The sequence below is a fragment of the Rhyacophila brunnea genome, unplaced genomic scaffold (genome assembly GCF_057557595.1).
Source record: "Rhyacophila brunnea isolate RB1 unplaced genomic scaffold, BYU_Rbru_1.0 scaffold_20, whole genome shotgun sequence".
Classification (NCBI taxonomy): Eukaryota; Metazoa; Arthropoda; class Insecta; order Trichoptera; family Rhyacophilidae; genus Rhyacophila; species Rhyacophila brunnea.
The window spans coordinates 34,283,951-34,303,621 of record NW_028232860.1 but is presented as its reverse complement, the minus strand read 5'-3'; the positions used below and the strand labels follow the sequence as shown (position 1 = coordinate 34,303,621).

Sequence of the window (19,671 nt, the reverse complement as noted above, 5' to 3'; positions counted from 1 at the left end):
ATGCGCGTTTCATTCACGTGACATGTAATTATTGAAAATAGCATATTATTTAACACGACGTGTTTAAGTAAAGTTTATCACATATTTTTCCACACTCGAGATCCGTAGCCTGTTATAGTACATCCGGTAAGATGTTAAGCTAGTTCCCACGATTGTTGTGTTCCCAAAATAAAACAAGCGTCTTAATCGATGGTAATCAGCTGGTCAGCATTGGTAGATGGAACTCATTTTTTTAATTTTATGTGTTATAACTAACTAGTTAACACCCTGTCTTTTTTACAACGTTTTTATTAGCTCGTATTCTTGTTTGTCCGGTGGTTGTTTGTCCAGTGCAAATCTTACAATCGATTTTTAACTAACTTCCCAACTAGCTAGACATTTGAAACTTTTAGAACATATCAGAACACGATGCCAATGCATTCTTTTAATACTTTTAGCCATCTTAGCAATTGAATTCATTTTCAGTTAATTCTGTTTTGTATGAAAAGTTATTTCGGAAGAAATCCATAAAAAGTAAAACACTATTATTGGTTGCTAGGGGGTCTGGGATCCTAGCAACTAAATTATTAATATATACGTGCGTTACTATGGAAATCAAAATGAAATGTCAAAATGACATTTCAGTATTCTATATTTGTTTGTTTGTTTTTTATTTACTTCATATTATCAAGTACAAGTTTGAGCATATTGAGCATAATAATTCAACAGAAAATTTAAAAACGTTTTATATAAAAAGTTATTTTTATCCTGTAATTACTTGATATAATATTATTACTGATTGAATAACGTACAATCCCTGTCAAAATCTGTGCGACATCTACGCTCAATTATGGAAGGATGCTGAAACAAAATACTACTTACAAATAAAGTGAAAATATTACAATTTTTTATCGTCATTATTATGTTGTACCATATTTACAGAAATTATTATTATTGTCTATGGTTGCCATGCCAACGTGGTGCGTTACTCATGATAGCGCTCTACTGTCATTAGTTTAAACGATTTCAAAAATAAATTAAAACTAATGCAATCATTTCGATATGTGAGACACGTGTTTTAAATTAAAAAATCATCAACTTGCTTAGCTACAGATTTATAAATAAAAGAAGCAAAGACTAGTTTTAGATGGAGATTTATGACAATAAAATAAAAATAAAACAAGAAAATAATATGTTCATTTAAAGAAGAAAAAATGTTTCCTTCATATTTTCAAGATGCAGTCAGCAGTTACCTTGATATATCTAATTATGATACATATTATATTGTGATTTATGTATTGGTTTTATTAAGAGCGTACTTCAGTGAAACGGCAAATAATTTTCAACAATAGGAGCGACGAAATTTCGCACTAGCCGCCAATTGGAGACAGACAGTGAAGGTGTCCGCACGTCGATTTGTTTCGTCATGGCGTCTGATGAAAATATTCTTAAATCGTGTAAAGATGACAGAAAACTTGACGTATGTACTTAACAAAGAAAACAAGTCAATGAATATACTATTATTATTAGTAATATAACAATAAACATAACATTAAATGGACGCATGGTGGATTTTTATGACAAATTATATTTCGTTTGGCACGCGTCATTTGCACAATCCGCGTATCGCCTAGCCACGATCTTTTTAGAGCATGCCTTAACTGAAGTTATAGGCTTAATAAAATGTCGTACCTATGTATATTATTTTATCATGTCCGGAAACTTGTACGTATGCAGTTCGCCGTATCACACTTAACCGTGAAATGTTGTATACGAAATATATGGTCGTATATTAAAGACCGTCCAACCTCTTTGGGGTCGTATAGTACTGACATTCAAATTCATGTCGCTAATAAATGATTAAAACCAGGGAATATCAAAATAAGGGCAGTGGGTTATCTTCTGGTCTGGTCTGGAATGAGGAGACATATAGGGTAAAAGATAAATTTAAGGTGAATGCGCCGCCTACCAGTATCGGAAAAATACGTTGCTTCAATTTGAGGCATTTTTTAAAATAATTTACATTCTAAAGTGAAAGATATCAAATCTAATTTTGGTATGACTGACAAGTACTATTGCACTATGATCCCCATAACCGACTTCCAAGTCACTCTTTGCCACTGACATAGTGCAGTTAGTAATGCATAATATGGTCGCCACACTTTTTATAACTTAGGATATTTATATAGATACCTATATATTATTTATTTATTTATAACCATTTGGTCGCCACCTTCGAATAGCAAGAAGCAGGAAAAAATGATTTTTCAGAGCGCTAACAAATTAGATACGGCGGCTAACTATATGTGGTAAGTATATATTTTTTATTAAAATGTAAACAGCGCTCCATGAATATTTGCATGCAATATTTTCTATAGACTTCGCCAACACAGCATACAGAATAGAGATTCGTACTAACTGATAAACAGAAACGATCGAATGAGTAAGTGCTTGTATTGTATTTAAAAGGCAACAGGAAAGAGACACAACACGTGAACAAAATAACTTTATAAAACAGTTGAATATGCCATCAAAGAAGATTCAATTAATGGATATAATAAGTAACTAACTAGGTACTTAATGTATTGTAATGAGATTCGTTTTGTGTGAGAAAAACTTGCCTTTAAGTAGCTATCCTTGTGATGTGTTTTTAAACTACCTACAGCATTATCAAGGAATCTCGTGTTGAATTCTTTTCATAGCGCGATGTGAATTTTAAAGAGTTTTCTGCCACTCTACACAAAGTAGAGTTGGACTGTATTTGAGTCCTGTCCGCTGAAATATGAAAACCATATGAAAACCCAGGAAGTGGGTGTTTATAATGTTTCTTCATTTGTCTTACCTTACCTCATTAACGCAGTTTATTTGATATTATGACGTCTGTCATATAATATTCCAAAAACTACCATATCGTGGTGTCCAGAGCTCGAAATGGACCGGAGCGCAGTTACAGTTCGTGAAATCGATAAAATTATGGCGGAAAAAAATAATTTGACCGTCTGAGACAAATAAAACATACGACAAAAAAATATAACACACTTAGGTAAATATTTATATAAAATGCACATAAAATTTGATAACTATGTTAATATCTTCAGAAAATTGTCGAGCGCTCTGGTTCATAAATTCCAGTTCGTCGCTTGGCGTGTTCAAAATATGTTCCTAAACTAAAAAGGGAGAAAATTTATTTGAAATATAATTCGCACCGTGAGTGTCAAGGCATCTGCAAAAGACATATTTTGGATATATTAGGGTTTGAAGTCTTCGTTTTGTTCGAAGAAATAGAGTTTCTAAAAAAACCATAATATTTGGTTTATATCTACATCATATTGCATGTTCTTTCAGTTACTTCACTTTTACATTATCAAGTACACGACTTTTGCAGTTGTTTTGCATTTAATCTCGAAATTGAAAAATTTGCAGATGCCTTGGTTTTACACTCACGGTGCGAATTATCATTAAGTATCCACATACTTTTATTATTAACAATGTCAATAAAAATCAATTCCTTTAACGATCTACGCTTTAAGAAACATTGCTCTAGTACAAGCCGTATATCAGATTGTACGATTGTATTTTGTGTCCAATAATAATGTATTTACTATTAGGCAATACGTCAACAAACAGCTGACAGCTCAAAATGGCCACCGGTATTAATCCCGTTCGTAAATGCGCCGCTGCCACCGCGATGTCAACACGATACGTGCCATTACCGAACAGGTGGACATCAAAGTGAGTGAATTACTATTTCAATCTTTGTGAAGCCGTTTTCGGAGCGGACGCGAGCGAAGTAGAGCAGCGGCCCGGGGGCGATATTATGCAGATGGGGAACCGCATTCTAGCACGGTCACCCGCGGTAACCGATAGAATCGACTGACACGTTTAATGTATGCTATCTACGGCAGGGATTCAAATAAATCCTTACCGTTGGCGCACACTGATACTGCATACCCTTTCACCAATTCACACGTGTTAATCCGAGAATACACTTAGGTATCTGACATGACTCAAACCCGAAATTGTCGCCCACTATAAGTATTTGAAACTATGGATAAATTCATTTTATTAACTCTTTTGAAATCCATTTAATAATAGCACAATATATCAATAGTTTATAGCTGTTTATCTTTGTAATTTATAATTATATTTTACTAATAAAATCCCTCCCGAATTAATTTCAAAACAACACTTCCTGACGATAGCGCCAAATAGAACAACACAAAGTGCTATAAAGAAACAACTCAAAAATTCAAAATTTAAAGTACCTACTAACTTAATTTTATTCAATGAGTCATAAAATCGAATAATCCTTTCTGGGATTAATCAATAATTCAGTTACATACGGCAATATCCAGGTTTACTATTTGTTAAACTTGAAAATTTCTTTTTGCATTGCTAAATGCATTGCGGAGATTCCAGGAGAGCCGAAACAAACTTTTTGAATCATGTTTATGGTACTTGATTTAATGCCTAATGGCTTTACAATGTCAATTTTTTTTTTAAATTGGAAAAACAATATTTTTTTAGTGGCATTGATTTAAGAGTATCATAGTTACTGGAGTGTTCTTCTCAGTATTTGACTCAATTTATTTAAAATAACACCGGAGTTAGGGGTATATCTCATTAAATATATTTTTTAGAGATACGCCAGTATTCTCCTGAGATAGAGAAAAATAAATATAATTGAACTGCATTCATAACTCAAAACAGCAAAATTCAGACTTACGTCAGTGTAGGTCTGGAGGTGGGACAATTTATTGAAAAGTTACATTTTAATTGCATAATTACAAACAAATGTTTAATTCGGGATTTTAAATTCTATCAAGCATACTTTTATCTCTTAAAAATATACTTCTTTACAATTTACACGAGTATAATATGTGAACGTTTTATATTATTGCAATAATTTATTATAGAATTATAGATCATAAACAAAATACAGTACAAATTTACTTTATGGTAGAAAAAACCCAACAACATGTTTAGGTAGGTAGGTAACTACATCATATTATTATTATTCAATATTTTATTTTCATAGTTACAATTAATAGTAAAATCTATATTATTCTCAATAATAAATACGTGGTATATTATAATTGTTATTTGATGATCCGTTGTTCCTTTGTGATTCATATAAAAATATAAATACGTGGAAAATACAAGCATTACCTACATAGTTTATACTGGCAGTTAAAAAGATCTATTGTTAAAAACGTTACTGGAAAGTGTTCGAGAGTCGTATGTCATATTATTGCTGATGGTATGTATTTGAATATAAAAATATGCTCAATATAATCGCTTCAAGAGATTCATGATATTATGTTGATCACTTTTTTACCGGTTTGACATCGAAAAAACCCAAGAGGGCTTTCAATGAAAGGGTCAAAAAACATATTAATCTAATCAAAAGTAACAAATTTGTGAGAATTCTAAAAACATCCAATCAAAAATGAGTTGTTTGTTAGATATGGTAATTTCCAAAACCCTTCACAACATCACAACATGAATAAAGTGTGGTTAAAAATTATTATCTTGGAATTCCTAGGAATAAATAAAAATGTTTTTAGCAATGGTATGTTAATTATTAACAATATTTTAAACCATGATTGCACCCGACTAGTTTCCCATTAAAAATCCCACCCTCTATACTCAATTATAACTTGTAATTTTACAACGTTTTTCTTAGCTCGTATTCTTATTTGTCCGGTGGTTCTTTGTCCGGTACAAATCTTGCAATCGATTTTTAACTAACTTCCCGACTAGCTAGACATTTGAAACTTTTAGAATATATCAGAACACGATGCCAATGCATTTTTAATACTTTTAGCCACCTTTAAGTGGAATTGAATTCATTTTCAGTTAATTCTGTTTTGTATGAAAAGTTATTTCGACACCATTAATGGTTCAATTTCAAAAATGGATTCAACAGAAAATTTAAAAACGTTGTATATAAAAAGTTCTTGTAATTATTACTACATTATGCTATGCAGGGTATGCAGGTATATAGGTATATTATACCTTTTTTATTTTATTTCTTTTGCTATAAAAATATTTTTCAGATTGTTTTTTTCTCTACTAATTTGATTTACCTGCACTTTTTATTCTAAATGTCATGTTGAGAGCGTCTTGAATTAATAATTTGTTATGTGCTCAATGTCTTTTTTTAAATAAATAAATAAATTACCTACAAACAGCGGTGTTTTCTTTGACGCAAATGACGCGTTTGATTCGTCAAAACATTATATACTGGGGTCGAAACAGTCCAAATTAGTCATACAATTATTAAATTTTATAGCGAAATCTTAAAAAGAACATTCAAATATATACATACTTGTACACAAAAAAACTATTAATGTTATTGTGTGTTATCATTGTCATTTGTTTAATAATTTGTTTTTAGTTACAGAATGTGATTTTAGGATAGAAATATATTTATATTTTTAGTATGTACCTACGTTATTTATCGTGAAGTTCATCGAGATCAATCAGTGCCTCAAGACTCCACTCCACTCGGTACTCCCTACATTATATCTCCAATTTTGAACCTTTACTGTGCCTTTTAATTTATGGTTGTTGTGAGAAAAATCCACGGGTATTCAGTCTCATTCAATTGGCTGTAACCTGGAAATTGAATATTCTAAGGGATATGCTTCGATCTGTATAATTGAATGTTATTATTTGTGGTGAAACAAATAAATTGTTTAATTTTTTTTCGACCATGTTCGATCCTAATATGATCCTCCAAAAAGTAGAGGTTTGTATTAACAGCTGATTTTGTTTTTACGAGAAATAGATGTCAGCCACTTGCTCAACCTATTAGATCCATACCCTGACCCAAACACAAATTAAAAAAAAACAATATGTGTACTTGCCAGACGCACGTTTCGAACCTGGGACCCACGACGCTATGAGCCGACGCTTAAGCCGCGCGGAATTCGTAGGAATATATAATTTAATAGTATTTAATTATAAACATTTTTTATTTTATTGATTAGTGATAATAGATTTTTATAGGCCTCTATCATTTTTAAATTTCGTATTTCATATAGGTACACTTCAAATGCTGTTAATGTATTATGAAACAAGTTGGATAATGCAAAAAAAAAGAATAATTATTCCACCATTCTCTACATAAAGTTTTTAAAGTTAATAATCGTCTGTATTTCACCAGACTTATAAAATTGTTATTGAGTAGGTATATATTTTATCGCGTCTATAATAATTATGTAGATAATAATATGTATTTATTAACGTATTAAGTATGTAACGTATAAAAACAATGAAATATTAACGGTGAGTATATATTCATAAATAAAATAATATCAAGTTTAAATATCGATTCGTGTTATTTTAGGAAAGTCTAGGAACGACAGTATTACAGTAACAGTGTTTCCGTTTCCCGCGTAGCATGGATTGCTTGGACGCAACTAACCGCGGCGTTCAAAACACCCACAGTTTGCTGCTACTACCAGCAGATAAACTGCATATTATTATCTACTGCTTCCCCGGAAAATTTTTATATCTTCCCACGAGTATTCATGAGGAGCGGGATAGTCCCGACTCTTCTGTATCCATTTCAATTCGTGACACTCAGTATGCGGGTACACAAAGCGCTTAACGTCAGCAGACAGCAGAGCCAATCCAAAAAACAAAAAAAATCTTTCTTAACTTTCTTCTTTAAGCACTACGGTGCATGGTTGCAGCATCAGTCCCGTACGGCTCCGTCTCGGGACGGAATGAGCACTTAAAATCACTTCTTTCAGACACGTTTAAAGCGTCATAGAAAGCGGCCGTGCATATCCACGACTGTGCATATATTATGACGGGTGGTGGTGGGAACTTTAACGTAGTACCTACACGTTTTGATATTCTAGCAATGAACACCTGACTCATAGATGTACTAAATACACAGGTGTAGTGATCTTATACAGAAATACTATTAAAAATAGTTCGCCAGGAAGTTTGAATAAATTCCAAGTATCTACAGCGCTGAAGTCATTGTGCTGCGAGTTATATTAAATCTATGGTGCTACGTATTCTTTTAATTTTCTTCTAAAGGTACCAACCGTTTTACGACCGTGGCACTGGCATGCTCTAAATTACCGCAATTTCAATGATAATATCGGCCAATCACTGCTTCGCTTATAAGTTGACTGAGTCACACGAGAAAAATGACAGATCATTCAAAGGGAATAATTTATTTTTATACAGAATTCAATATTGTTTGCATGGTACTTTCAGGTGGTAACTAAACCCATAAAGGTTTCTCTGAGTTTGTATTGACTTAGGCCCGTTTCAGACGGGACACCGGTGTCTCGTTCGATATAATATAAGAACCATTTGTATTCGAATAAAGGGGCCTTCGTATTATGTTTATGAACGCCCCAGAGCTAATGAGTCAACGCGTGTCCGGTACACTTTTCCGCCGTCCGCTACATTCACAAGCCGCCGATACACTTGTTTTTATTACCCCAGCCAGTTTTATGTTCTAATTTATAAAGCGAAATTATGCGTTGACTCTTTAGCTCTGAGGCGTTCATAAACATAATACAAAGGCCCCTTTATTCGAATACAGAAGCCTCGAACGAAGACACCGGTGTCCTGTCCGAAACGGGCCTTAGTGGCACGTTACCGGATGACAGAAGAAAGGTAATTGACAAGGAGTATTACAGAAACGCACAAACTGGCATAAATGCTATAATTAACATTCTCTCGATACAAATGCTCCGTGTTTGGGTAGGGATGGTCAACATCGAGTCTATGAAATCTGCTCAGTGGTGCATATTACATTCAAGAGAATATTCGATTAATTAAAGATAATTATCTCGTTAAAACGTAGCTTGATTTAAAAATTCACAATGCCGCCTAATTTATCGTAACTGTGCTACGTCATTTTAAAATAACTAGGTATGTGCAATATTTCACTGAAGTCGTCAACCGGTGTCGAAAGATTGCGTCGAAGGCGAAAATTAGACTGACGTGCAATTTGATATTGCCAATACCATTAAACTAAGTGTTGCTGTTGGAAAGTAAAGCTGCGTTACATTTTTGCGAATCGGCGCTCTGGATTTCGTATTCCGTTTGGCAACTCACTGCAATATTTTGTTGTAGAAAGTTTGCAATGAATGCAGTTTATTTTTAGTAAATACCTAATTATTTTATGATAGTGTACCTATGCCTACGCTCTACATATATCTATATGCACTTCTGCGAGACTGCTAGAGAAATGTGTAAGCAAAAATGTATATACGATGTCAAACTTGGTTATTACAGGGAAGATGGGACATACCACAGCAATCTTTAGCCTGAGCATAACTTTTTTGCACAAGCAACGAGTGGTCCACTGCCATGCTATTTATTGATAACGTACTTGCAAGCAGAGTTTGGTATTCTATAATGACTGAAGAGTATAAACAAGTTATTAGTTATTGTCGTTTAGAATCGATTGTCACATTGACAAACGTCCTGGTGTATTATGATATTATTATACACAGAAGAAGTTTACCTACTTTGATCGTCACTTCCAATTATTAATTTATTTATTTAGAAAAAGAGTATTACGGCATTACAGCGATTGGCCAATGCGCCATAATACATAATAAATACAAAATTATAAAAATATCTGAATTACAAATAACAACTCATACACTTAACAAGAAAGTAGAAAAGACAGCATGTGTTTATATAATATTAAAAAAAAACATGATAATATATACAATTATAAATTTAACCTATTTAACACGTCCAAAAACATTATATAGTTAATAAAAAATAAATTAACCTCTATGGTGCCATCAAATAAGTTAATCGCACGATACACAGCATCATGAAACATAACATCTGTCCTGCGACGAGGTATCTTGAAGACCGTAGAGGAAGTAAATGTGTACATTTTACTGAATACTACTGAACATACATGCTATTATCATCGAGATGATAATGAAATTTCACCTTATGATGACGTTATAAAAAAGATAAATTATATTGATTTAGTGTTTTGATTTAAAATATATTTTAAAACGGTAATATTGTGGGTACATACTAATTTTATCAGTATTATCACATACATAAATAATTATAATACCGTTGCCATAGTAACGAAAGGCATTGTGAACATAGATTATTTCAGCATATTATTCTCAGTTCAAATAATAATTATCTAGTGTTATCGATAAAATCATAAACATTATTAGTTTATTGTCATATCATTATTAATAATCAATTATACAGGCGTGCCTGTCAACGTAATGCCGTGTCCACACCGAAAACAAGTCGCGCGACAACTCGTTAAATTTTACGATAAGCATGATAATTATCGTAAAATTTCTTAAGCAATTATGATAATTATCGTAAAATTTAACGAGTTGTCGCGCGACTTGTTGCCGGTGTGGCCGCACTTTAATACACCTACCAATGATAGGTATGAATCATTTAGTTTTGCGAACAAAATTGCCTCAAAAAATGGTGCTACCAACGTTTGTATCAAACTACGGTAGCGTAAAAATACGAGGCAATTTAATTTATTTTTAAATTTAGAACACATTATAAAATAATTCATTGGCACTAAGTTCATAACCCCGTGAAAAAATTAAGATGATTAAGTAACACCAATTTAATAAAATGATTTATTACTTATTGCAGTGCAATAGTCAATTAACGCGCGAAAGGAAAATATTAAGTTGGCACGCTTGGATTGACGCTAGGAACAAATTGCGTTTTCCGTCCTTGAAACGTTAAATTTTATGGCCGCTGCGTTTAGTTCTCGAGCGAAACCGGTTTTTAAAGCGATGTGTATATTTCATACATTTCCAAGTAATATGAAATCACTTATTTTATTATCGTATACCGTCTGCCAGGTGATTTTTTTTCTGTCTGCCCATCTCTGACTTGTTTGGTCTGTTGGCGAGCCTGGTTATCTTATCATTATGATCTTAGAATAATTGATTAATTATAATTATTTTTAGCACAAAGATAGCCTTTTTATGGTCAAACACAAATGGTCGCATTTCCAGACCGCTCTCGCTCGTAAAGTCGCCACACATGTTTGGTTTACGATGCATCCTGGATGCACAGAGTTTATTCCCCAATATAATAACAAATAGTTCAAAATCAGTATCAACCTCTCTATCAAACCATCAAGACGCGTTCTTACCGTAATACTTAAAACACTCTACCCCTTGTCTCCAACGATTCCACGCCATATCTGTGCGGAGCCTTGAGGATGGTTTGTTAGTAATAGCTACTAAATTTGTACAATTATCGAGATAACAATTTAAATGTTACATAATATATCAAAATTTTCGTTCAAAGGCAAAGCATCGTTTATTGGCTCCAAAATAGTGGCGATCATAAGAACAACCCTTTTACGAGGACTGTCGTTCAACCTATCAGATTCTTGTTCTGGATCAGAAATACACTGTAAAAAATTTGACCCAGTTACAAAATTCGAAAAGGTAATTGTCGGCTTTGAGTGTGGATGTTTTCTCTACTACTCCACTATGGGTATATTAATCTCAAGTGGTCCAAAAAATATTAAAAAGCAACGTAAGTAGATACTAATATAAATTATTTTATGATTTCATTTATTTAAAGATATACACGATGAAGAAATATATTGATTTTTCCAAAATAAATTAGATTACCACTAGATGGATCTCGGCGCGCGTCTCTTCAGTCGTTCAGACGCGTACGTCATTATGACACGAGACTGAGACCAAACAATTGACAACGGTTGGATGTAGACACGCGCCTTTCTACCTGCACATTACCTCACCACTCCACCGCTGCTATTCTTACCAATACCAATAAACTTTTTATCTTTTAACTCTTTAAGATATATCCTGTAGACTATAGAGATGAAAAATATATTTAAATGTTAACAGTAATATTGTTAAGTCATTAATATCGATCTAGTTTTAAGTTATAACGAAATACAGACAGATTTTTTAAAATGTAATAATTATTTTTTATTTAAAATTTATAATAAGTTTATAAAAATGCTATAGTGGGATTCGTGAATTCCATGAGTTCGATGCCCACCATTTTCTGTATGCCAGTTAGATTTTAATTAATAAAATTGTTCTTTGAACTCTTAACTGACTATAATTGATTTAAAAGACTTTACAATTAGCATAATTTATGTAATGTCATTATTCTGACAGGTCAACGTATTTTTGTGGTCATTGTCATATTCTACGTCATGGTGCAATTCAGTCAATGACAGTTGTGTTTAAGTTGCAATGTCAGTTGCGACATTTTTTTTACAAATTGAAATACATTTTTGTTAATAATATACTTTTCTACCAGATGTTACTTGAATACATTAATATCTCATCAAACTTAATCGCTAATAAATTTGGGTTAACATTGAAAATCAGTTAATATTAATTTAAATTAATATTTTTAACCAAGAGCGATTTTTTATAGTATTGTTTTATACTCTTGTATTTCAACACAGGCGTTGACACCAATGACGATTTGGAGAGGCTTCCAATTTAAAAATATATATAAAATAGGGTACGAAAACAAGCTATTTGGTAGGAAAAAACGACAGACTTTGTGAAAGTCCGAATTAAAAATACTTAAAAAACACACCACATTTTCCCCTAAATTTATTTCAAAATTGATACAAAAATAATTGATTAATCTAACAACCTAAGTTAATTACTTAAGTAATAATTAGATTATACCAGAGAGTGGAATCCCCGATAATCATCATTCCGATGCCACATGCCTAAGCACACATTAAATTATAAAATCTGATACAATTGTATTACTATAACGCTAAAAAAATGCTCCCACTTTTTCATTGTGTTGTTTTATTTCTCAAGTACAGATCTACCTTCATTAAATGTCTAAATAAATAATCTAAATATCTAGCTTATTTTCAGCACATTTAAAGCTGTGGAAGGCAAGAAAAAACGATAATAAAAACGCCATAAGCTAGATGCATTTTTTTGCAAGCTAGATGCCTATCGAAAAATGATAGATCTGGCAAGAAAAACGCTAAGTTGGCAACGCTGTTGCTCATCCCGGGGGACGCACGCGCGTTAGTCATAGCTGATTTTTAGAGTTTAGAATCCTGCAATTTCCTTAGTAAAATACCTTTGATCGTATTAAAGACAACCCACGCAATTCCTAATAAAATTCCTCTGAAGATATTGCAAAATATGTAAATTTTATTTGTTTTGTGCGCTCAGATAGGAAGTGACATGTGATTTTGATTATCGTTCATTAAATTGGAATTACACCATTCGTATTTTTTTACCAGTGTAAAAAAATGTAAATATTATTTTGTATGTAGGCATTTTATCGCCGGCTTATTTGGTTTTGACAGGCATATACTATAACTATAATATAACCCTAAAGACACTGTTATTATTATTTCTACTATATTTTAAGACTTAATCTGCTTTATATTATAATTATTATTGGCAACTCAACTGGAGGACAACACAGATAAATTAAATAAATACAATATAACCTTAAGGTTCAAAATTCAATTAATTCTTAATCTATTTGTATGAATGTTGTTGTTATTTTCATAGGGACGTAAATATGTTTAATATTTTAACCTGACGTATATCACGTATCCTAAAAAATGGATTAGAGATAACAAAACTATCTATTAATTCAAATTTAAATACACTATAAAACATAAATAATACAATTTAATATCAATAAGTTAGTACGTAAAAATAAACGTAATAAAATTCGGATCAATGAAGGCTCAAAATAAACCAAATAAAGTGTATTTATTAAAAATACAAAGTAGTAGTATTGCGTCCAACTTTTGGGAAAATTCAATTAAAGATATTTCAGCCGTTTGATGTCTATGGGCTTTCGGCCTTTTGAACCGTTGCGAATAGACTCAAAGGATGAATTGGCTTTGAAAGATATTATGGTACTTTCAGGAACACAAAAATAATGTGAAATGTGAGTTACATTCTGGATGACGTGGTAGTAAGAAGGTATAATTATTGTCGAGTTTGGATAAATATGCGATAAACTTATGTTAATTTCAATACATAGTAACGTCGGTGTTATAATATTATGCATTAAATAATTTGAAAACACATGTGAGAAATAATATATAACTAGATTATTTTAAATCGACACCCAGTGGGATTCGAACGCGCGCCTATGTGCTCTGACTGTTAAGCTATGTGTCTTTTCTAATTATGACGAAATTAAAAAAGCGGTTCTTACAATCCTTGCTGAGGCGCTTTCTAAATTATTTTAGAAAATCGGCTATTATATTTCAAAAAGGTTTGGTATATAGGTACCTACCCATTTATCACATGTGTTTTCCAATTATGTATGTTTAGTAAAGAATGCTACATTCTTAAATCTTGTGAATTACCCGCTGAGTAAAAAAATAGAGTATTATGTTATGCATTAAAGTTTGTCGCGTAAACGAAACGCGCATTTAATTTTACTAATATTTGAGAACATCTTTCTTTCTTTGTATTTTATGACCTAACCAAGACATCATAAACAAAGTCTAAGCCGGCTCGCATATCTCAACTCGCCTCGTCTGTCACACAGCCATAAATCAACCCTTCTAGGAACGTCGCACCGATACTGCATATGAAGACCGCATACAGGCGCCTAGCGACAGTCGTGCGTAACCTCTTGAAACCTGGATATATTATGGGATGCGGCGACTGGGGAGCCGGTATAGGAATGACCAATTTGTAGCGTGTGCATATGCGTGCTAGCAGCTCACATTTTTTTTTGTCAATATTTGGCAAGGTGTGTTTTGTGAATAACGATTACGTCACATTGGAGTATTCGACACGTTGCAGACGAGACAAGTTTAGATGTTCGAGCCGGCTAAGGCGACTGGTTTTGCATTTCTATCTTATTACCTAATCTGTAATGTGGGTATGTACTTCACTAATTTTCATACATGCTGTGCGGTAGGTACAGGATTTTAAGAGCATACATAAGTGAAACGGCAAATAATTTTCAACAGTAGGTGGAACGAAATTTCGCAGTCGTCGCCAATCGGAGACTGATATTCGAGGTGTGAGCACGTCAATTTGTTTTGTGATATTGTCGAAGGAATAGGTACATTCTTAGTGTAAAGATGACTAAGAAACGTTCCCCATGTACTTGAAAAAAAAAAGGGTCAATGAATATAGTATTATTATTACGAATATAATATTAAACATAACATTAAAAGGACGCATGTTGATTTTTTATGACAAATTTAATTTCGTTCGGCTCTCGTCATTTGCGCAATGCGTACATCGCCTAGTCATGATCTTTTTAGACCATGCCTAAGCTGAAGTATAGCCTTAAAGCCATACCTTAGTTGAGACACGGTCTAAAAAGATCGTCGCTAGGCGATGCGCGGATTGCGGGTCGCGGGTGCAAATGAGGCATGTCAAACCAAATATAATTTGTCTTATAAATCCAACATGTGTCCATTTAATGTTCTGTTTATTATTTTATCAGTAACAATAATAATATATTCATTGACATGTTTTCTTTTAAAAGTTAATGGGTAACGTTTTAAGTCATCTTTACACGATTTAAGAATTATTACGGCCGTCGCCATCACGAAGCAAAATGACGTGTTTCCAGCTCTAGATTCTCTCTCCGCATGGGAGCGAGTGCAAAATTTCGTCGGGCCTATTGTTGAAAATTATTTGCCGTTTCACTGATGAATCACCTTAATGGGTATCGGTATCTACTATCTTACTATGCAGATTGATTGACAGTTAACTTAATAATAGAGTGAGCGAAAAAGAATATGAAAATGATACCTCTGAGCGGAAATAGTGATGAATAATACAGTTTATCTGATTATGTCTAATTCTAATAATTGGTACAGGTGTGACATGTCTGTATGATAACATTGATAACATACATTTATTTAATATATACACATACACAAGTAGTGTCTTGATAATATGAAAATGTTAATTCGAGATAGAAGAGTAATACATCGAAATCATAATCTCACAATAATTAGATTACCAAGGGATATCTTGTAAAGATTGTGTTTTTTTCTTTATTCGCCCATGCCTAAAATAACAAAGTTCAGTGCGTAGTTTATAATAATAATATATTGAATTTTTTTCATTTACCATATTTATCTTAAAACTATAAGATTGCAGACACTTATTATTCAATCTATCACCTCACACATAATATTATATAATAGTAAATCTGTCAAGAATCTTGTAAATTATGAGTAATGGGCTGTTGTCTTATCTCACAGGCTAATTACTAAATCATAGTCATTGTAGAAACATTATTAAATTTGAACTATGTACCATAGAGAATCCTAGATTATATTATATAAAAATATTAGATATATTATTGCTTGTGTATCTTACAGAATCAACAGCATTGGTTCTTCATGTCAACAGGTTTTATTTTTTGTTGTTATCTACATCTACAACTACAACGGTATTGCAGTTATATAATCTTATTTATCTTTCTGTACATTCTATCCTATTGTAAACGGAGGTACAGCTCGAGGCACTACGGCTAAATGGCTTTTTATCCTCGACATCTTTAAGACACGCGATTGTATACCTATTGACGTAGAGCTCATGGCCCTCGGCTGTGAGTCTAGAAGAAATGAAAATGGGGTTAAATGCTCATTCGACTTAATGCACTCAGTACTGCGAAGTGTAGTATTATTAATAAGTCTGCAGATAGAAAGGAACTGAGATGTATCGCTTATCTCCTACTATATGAGGAAAAAATAGACTAATTGGGTGAAACAATGCTCGTGATCTCAAGGATCGGCCGGATCGTAATTAGTACGATTTTTTAAGGAAGTTTTCTGTCATCGAGCTGTATTTTTTGACAACTTCAAGATGCGGTCACAGATGGTTTACATGTTTAATTCTAATATGTACTTATTTTTCGACTTGAGACTCACAAGGGCCATGAGCTCTTTGTCAATTAGTATGGAACCGTGAGCTGTAAAGATGAAGTAAGTGGAAGATCGCTTTAGTCTTTATCTTCACTATATGTCTTAAAATAATAGAGGAACTACATAATTGAATACTGTCTTCCGTGTCCATATAAGCCATAGATAGACTCAGTGGCGAGGGGTGGAGGTGGGCTGTTAAGATCCGACATAAATAGTGCACAATAAACTTTCTCAGTCATGCGTATTTGTTTTCATTGACATAAGACTACAATTTACAGATGATGTTGGCTAGTTTTTAAAAATCAATTAAACCCTGCCTAAACCAAACCATAATAGTTTTGGTATATTTTGCGCGATACGACAAAATTATGCACATTTTTTCATTCATACATACTTATTTGTTTTCGTATTCTACATAATCTACATATTACACATATTGTTGGCTCATTTTTTTAAATTCGTTAAGCCCTGCCTAAACCAAACTAGAATAGATAAAAAATATTATTCTCTCTATAAAATATCCAAAGTTTTGTATGATTTAATTGCTGAATTTTAGTTATTTTATAGATAAACGATTTTTTTTACTATTATCAATAGATTGGTTTGTTTTTCGAAGGGTTTCATAGAATTTTAAAAACTAACTAACACCATCTGTAAATTGTAGTCTTATTTCAATGATAACAAATACGTATGACTGATAAAGTTTAATGTGCACTATTTATGGCGGATCTTAACAGCCTTCCTCCACCCTTCGCCACTGTCTGATAGACATAGGGTATAGACAGATCACGCGCCATCCTATCATAAATGTATTTATAATCGAAATAGGAGGTGCATGTATATTTCGTTAGTTTTATGTTTTCAATGAGTTTGATTTCTGGCTTCTACTGCATTGCGTGAGGAATTCGTGGATTAGGTCATATAACGCTAAGGAATCAACCATGTTTTACTGATATCAGAGAATTAACATGAGTAAGTATATATCAGAAGTATTATAGGTGTCTTCACAAGAAGAAAAAAATATTGACAACTTCTATGGACAGAGAAAACAGTGTGTCAGTAGGTAAAATCAGTAGGTGCATGAAGGGAAGTTTTCAAGGAAATGTTACCCAATATTTGTGTAAGTAAATCATATAAGTACTTAAGTAGTTTTTTTTAATGTGTTAAGAGTAATAAAATTAATTCTTACGTTGCAGCTCTTGGACGTTCTCTCCCACTTCTGGTAGCAGATGCTGAAACGTGGTGCAGAGAAGTACACCACCACCGAAAGACAGCAACGCCACAACAACTTTATTCGAGGATTTGATGTCTGAAGCCGATTGTCCATCTCCCATCCAGTTGAATTTCTTTGACAGCAGCATTGGAAGGCATCCGAATATCAAGGAAGCGAAGAATAATACGACCATGGCCACCGATTTGGCGACAATCACGTCTGAATCGCTTTCATCGTCACCGTCTGTGTGACCTTCGTGGCGTGCTGCCGTCAACAGCTGTTCTAACGGAGCCTCCATTTTTAAATCGATTTAATATTCTTTTTTCAAAAATTTATTATTCTTCTCTTTATTTATCGGTGTTTATTTTTAATTTACCATACAGTATTGCCATGTATAAAAAATCAATTCCTTATAATACAGTTATCCACGTTTGTTTGTTTGCACGAAAATGGCAGAAAACACACTGAATAATTGCGATTTGTCTACGGCTGAAGATTAATGACTTCTTTAAGTTATTGAAAAACTTAAAAAAAACTTGCAATAAAAAGCAAAAATTATGCACCAGAGATCTTGCAAAATTTATTAGCAAACAACTTAAGCTTTATTTTATAAATCAAGCCTGTTTTTAAGTTAAATTCATTTCAAAACAACTCCACACAATTTAGCACGAAATTCGACCCGCTTCACAGTAAATAAATACGTACGAATAAAAAAATTAAATAAACAACACTGATTAAATTCGATACCCTAATAATTAATTTTATCGAGCCTTAATATAGAATAATTGTTTAAAAAACCTGCGACAAGAGTGATCGCAAATTGATCGATCAAGTTAATTTATACTCGAGATATAAATTTCTTAAAAGATTACTAATTATTATCACGAGAGCGATATGAAAAAAATATTCACACACAGTATTAATTAATTATTAAAAGAACACTCACAATTATTTACTATTTCACTATCTGAGATAATATTAGTATATTATTTTTGCGATATGATAGTATCTTTTAATCATTGATACTGATCTTGTAAATATATCTCGGTTGGTAACAAACAGACATTCGAATTTCAAATTGAATTATTGCCTATGGATGTTTATTTGTTTTTGTTAATTGATTTGTTTTCGCGAGTCTCGTAACTAACTGGTATTCAATGTCGGAGAAACGAGCGGCGTGCTGTCCCTCCCGAAGTCGCTTTATAACTGAACAAGTCGGCGGCGTGGTGGTTTTTTTAAGGCTGTGCAGGCAGGCTGTATTGCGAACGAGTCAGCTGTTTTGCAAGGGGCGACGGGGTGCGGAGGACGGACGGGATGCCTTCCGTCCTTACAAGAATAAAATAATAATCAAGAAAACTGCTACCACAATAAAGAGTATAAAGACGATATCCGAAGAAAGCAAAATTCTGTAACAATAAATTTATTTGAACATAACCTGTTTTTAATTTTTGAGTTAATTATTACCGTACGTTTGAGTTTATCTTCAACCGTGCCCGAAAACTTATACGTATGCAGTTCACCGTATCATACTTCACCGTGAAATGTTTATCGGAAGTATATAGCCGTATATTAAAGACCGTCC

At 32.9% G+C, this 19,671-nt stretch overlaps 1 protein-coding gene across 1 annotated transcript in view; it reads right to left on the bottom strand.

Moving 5' to 3' along the window:
- The window catches only part of Zip89B (Zinc/iron regulated transporter-related protein 89B), a 98,768-nt gene extending 79,471 nt beyond the window's left edge, over positions 1-19,297 (bottom strand). The window contains exon 1 of the mRNA XM_085948502.1: positions 18,066-19,297. Within this exon, the coding sequence (XP_085804628.1) occupies positions 18,066-18,387 (322 nt within the window). The 5' untranslated portion in view covers positions 18,388-19,297. The remainder of the gene's footprint in view (positions 1-18,065) is intronic.
- Positions 19,298-19,671: the final 374 nt, after the last annotated feature.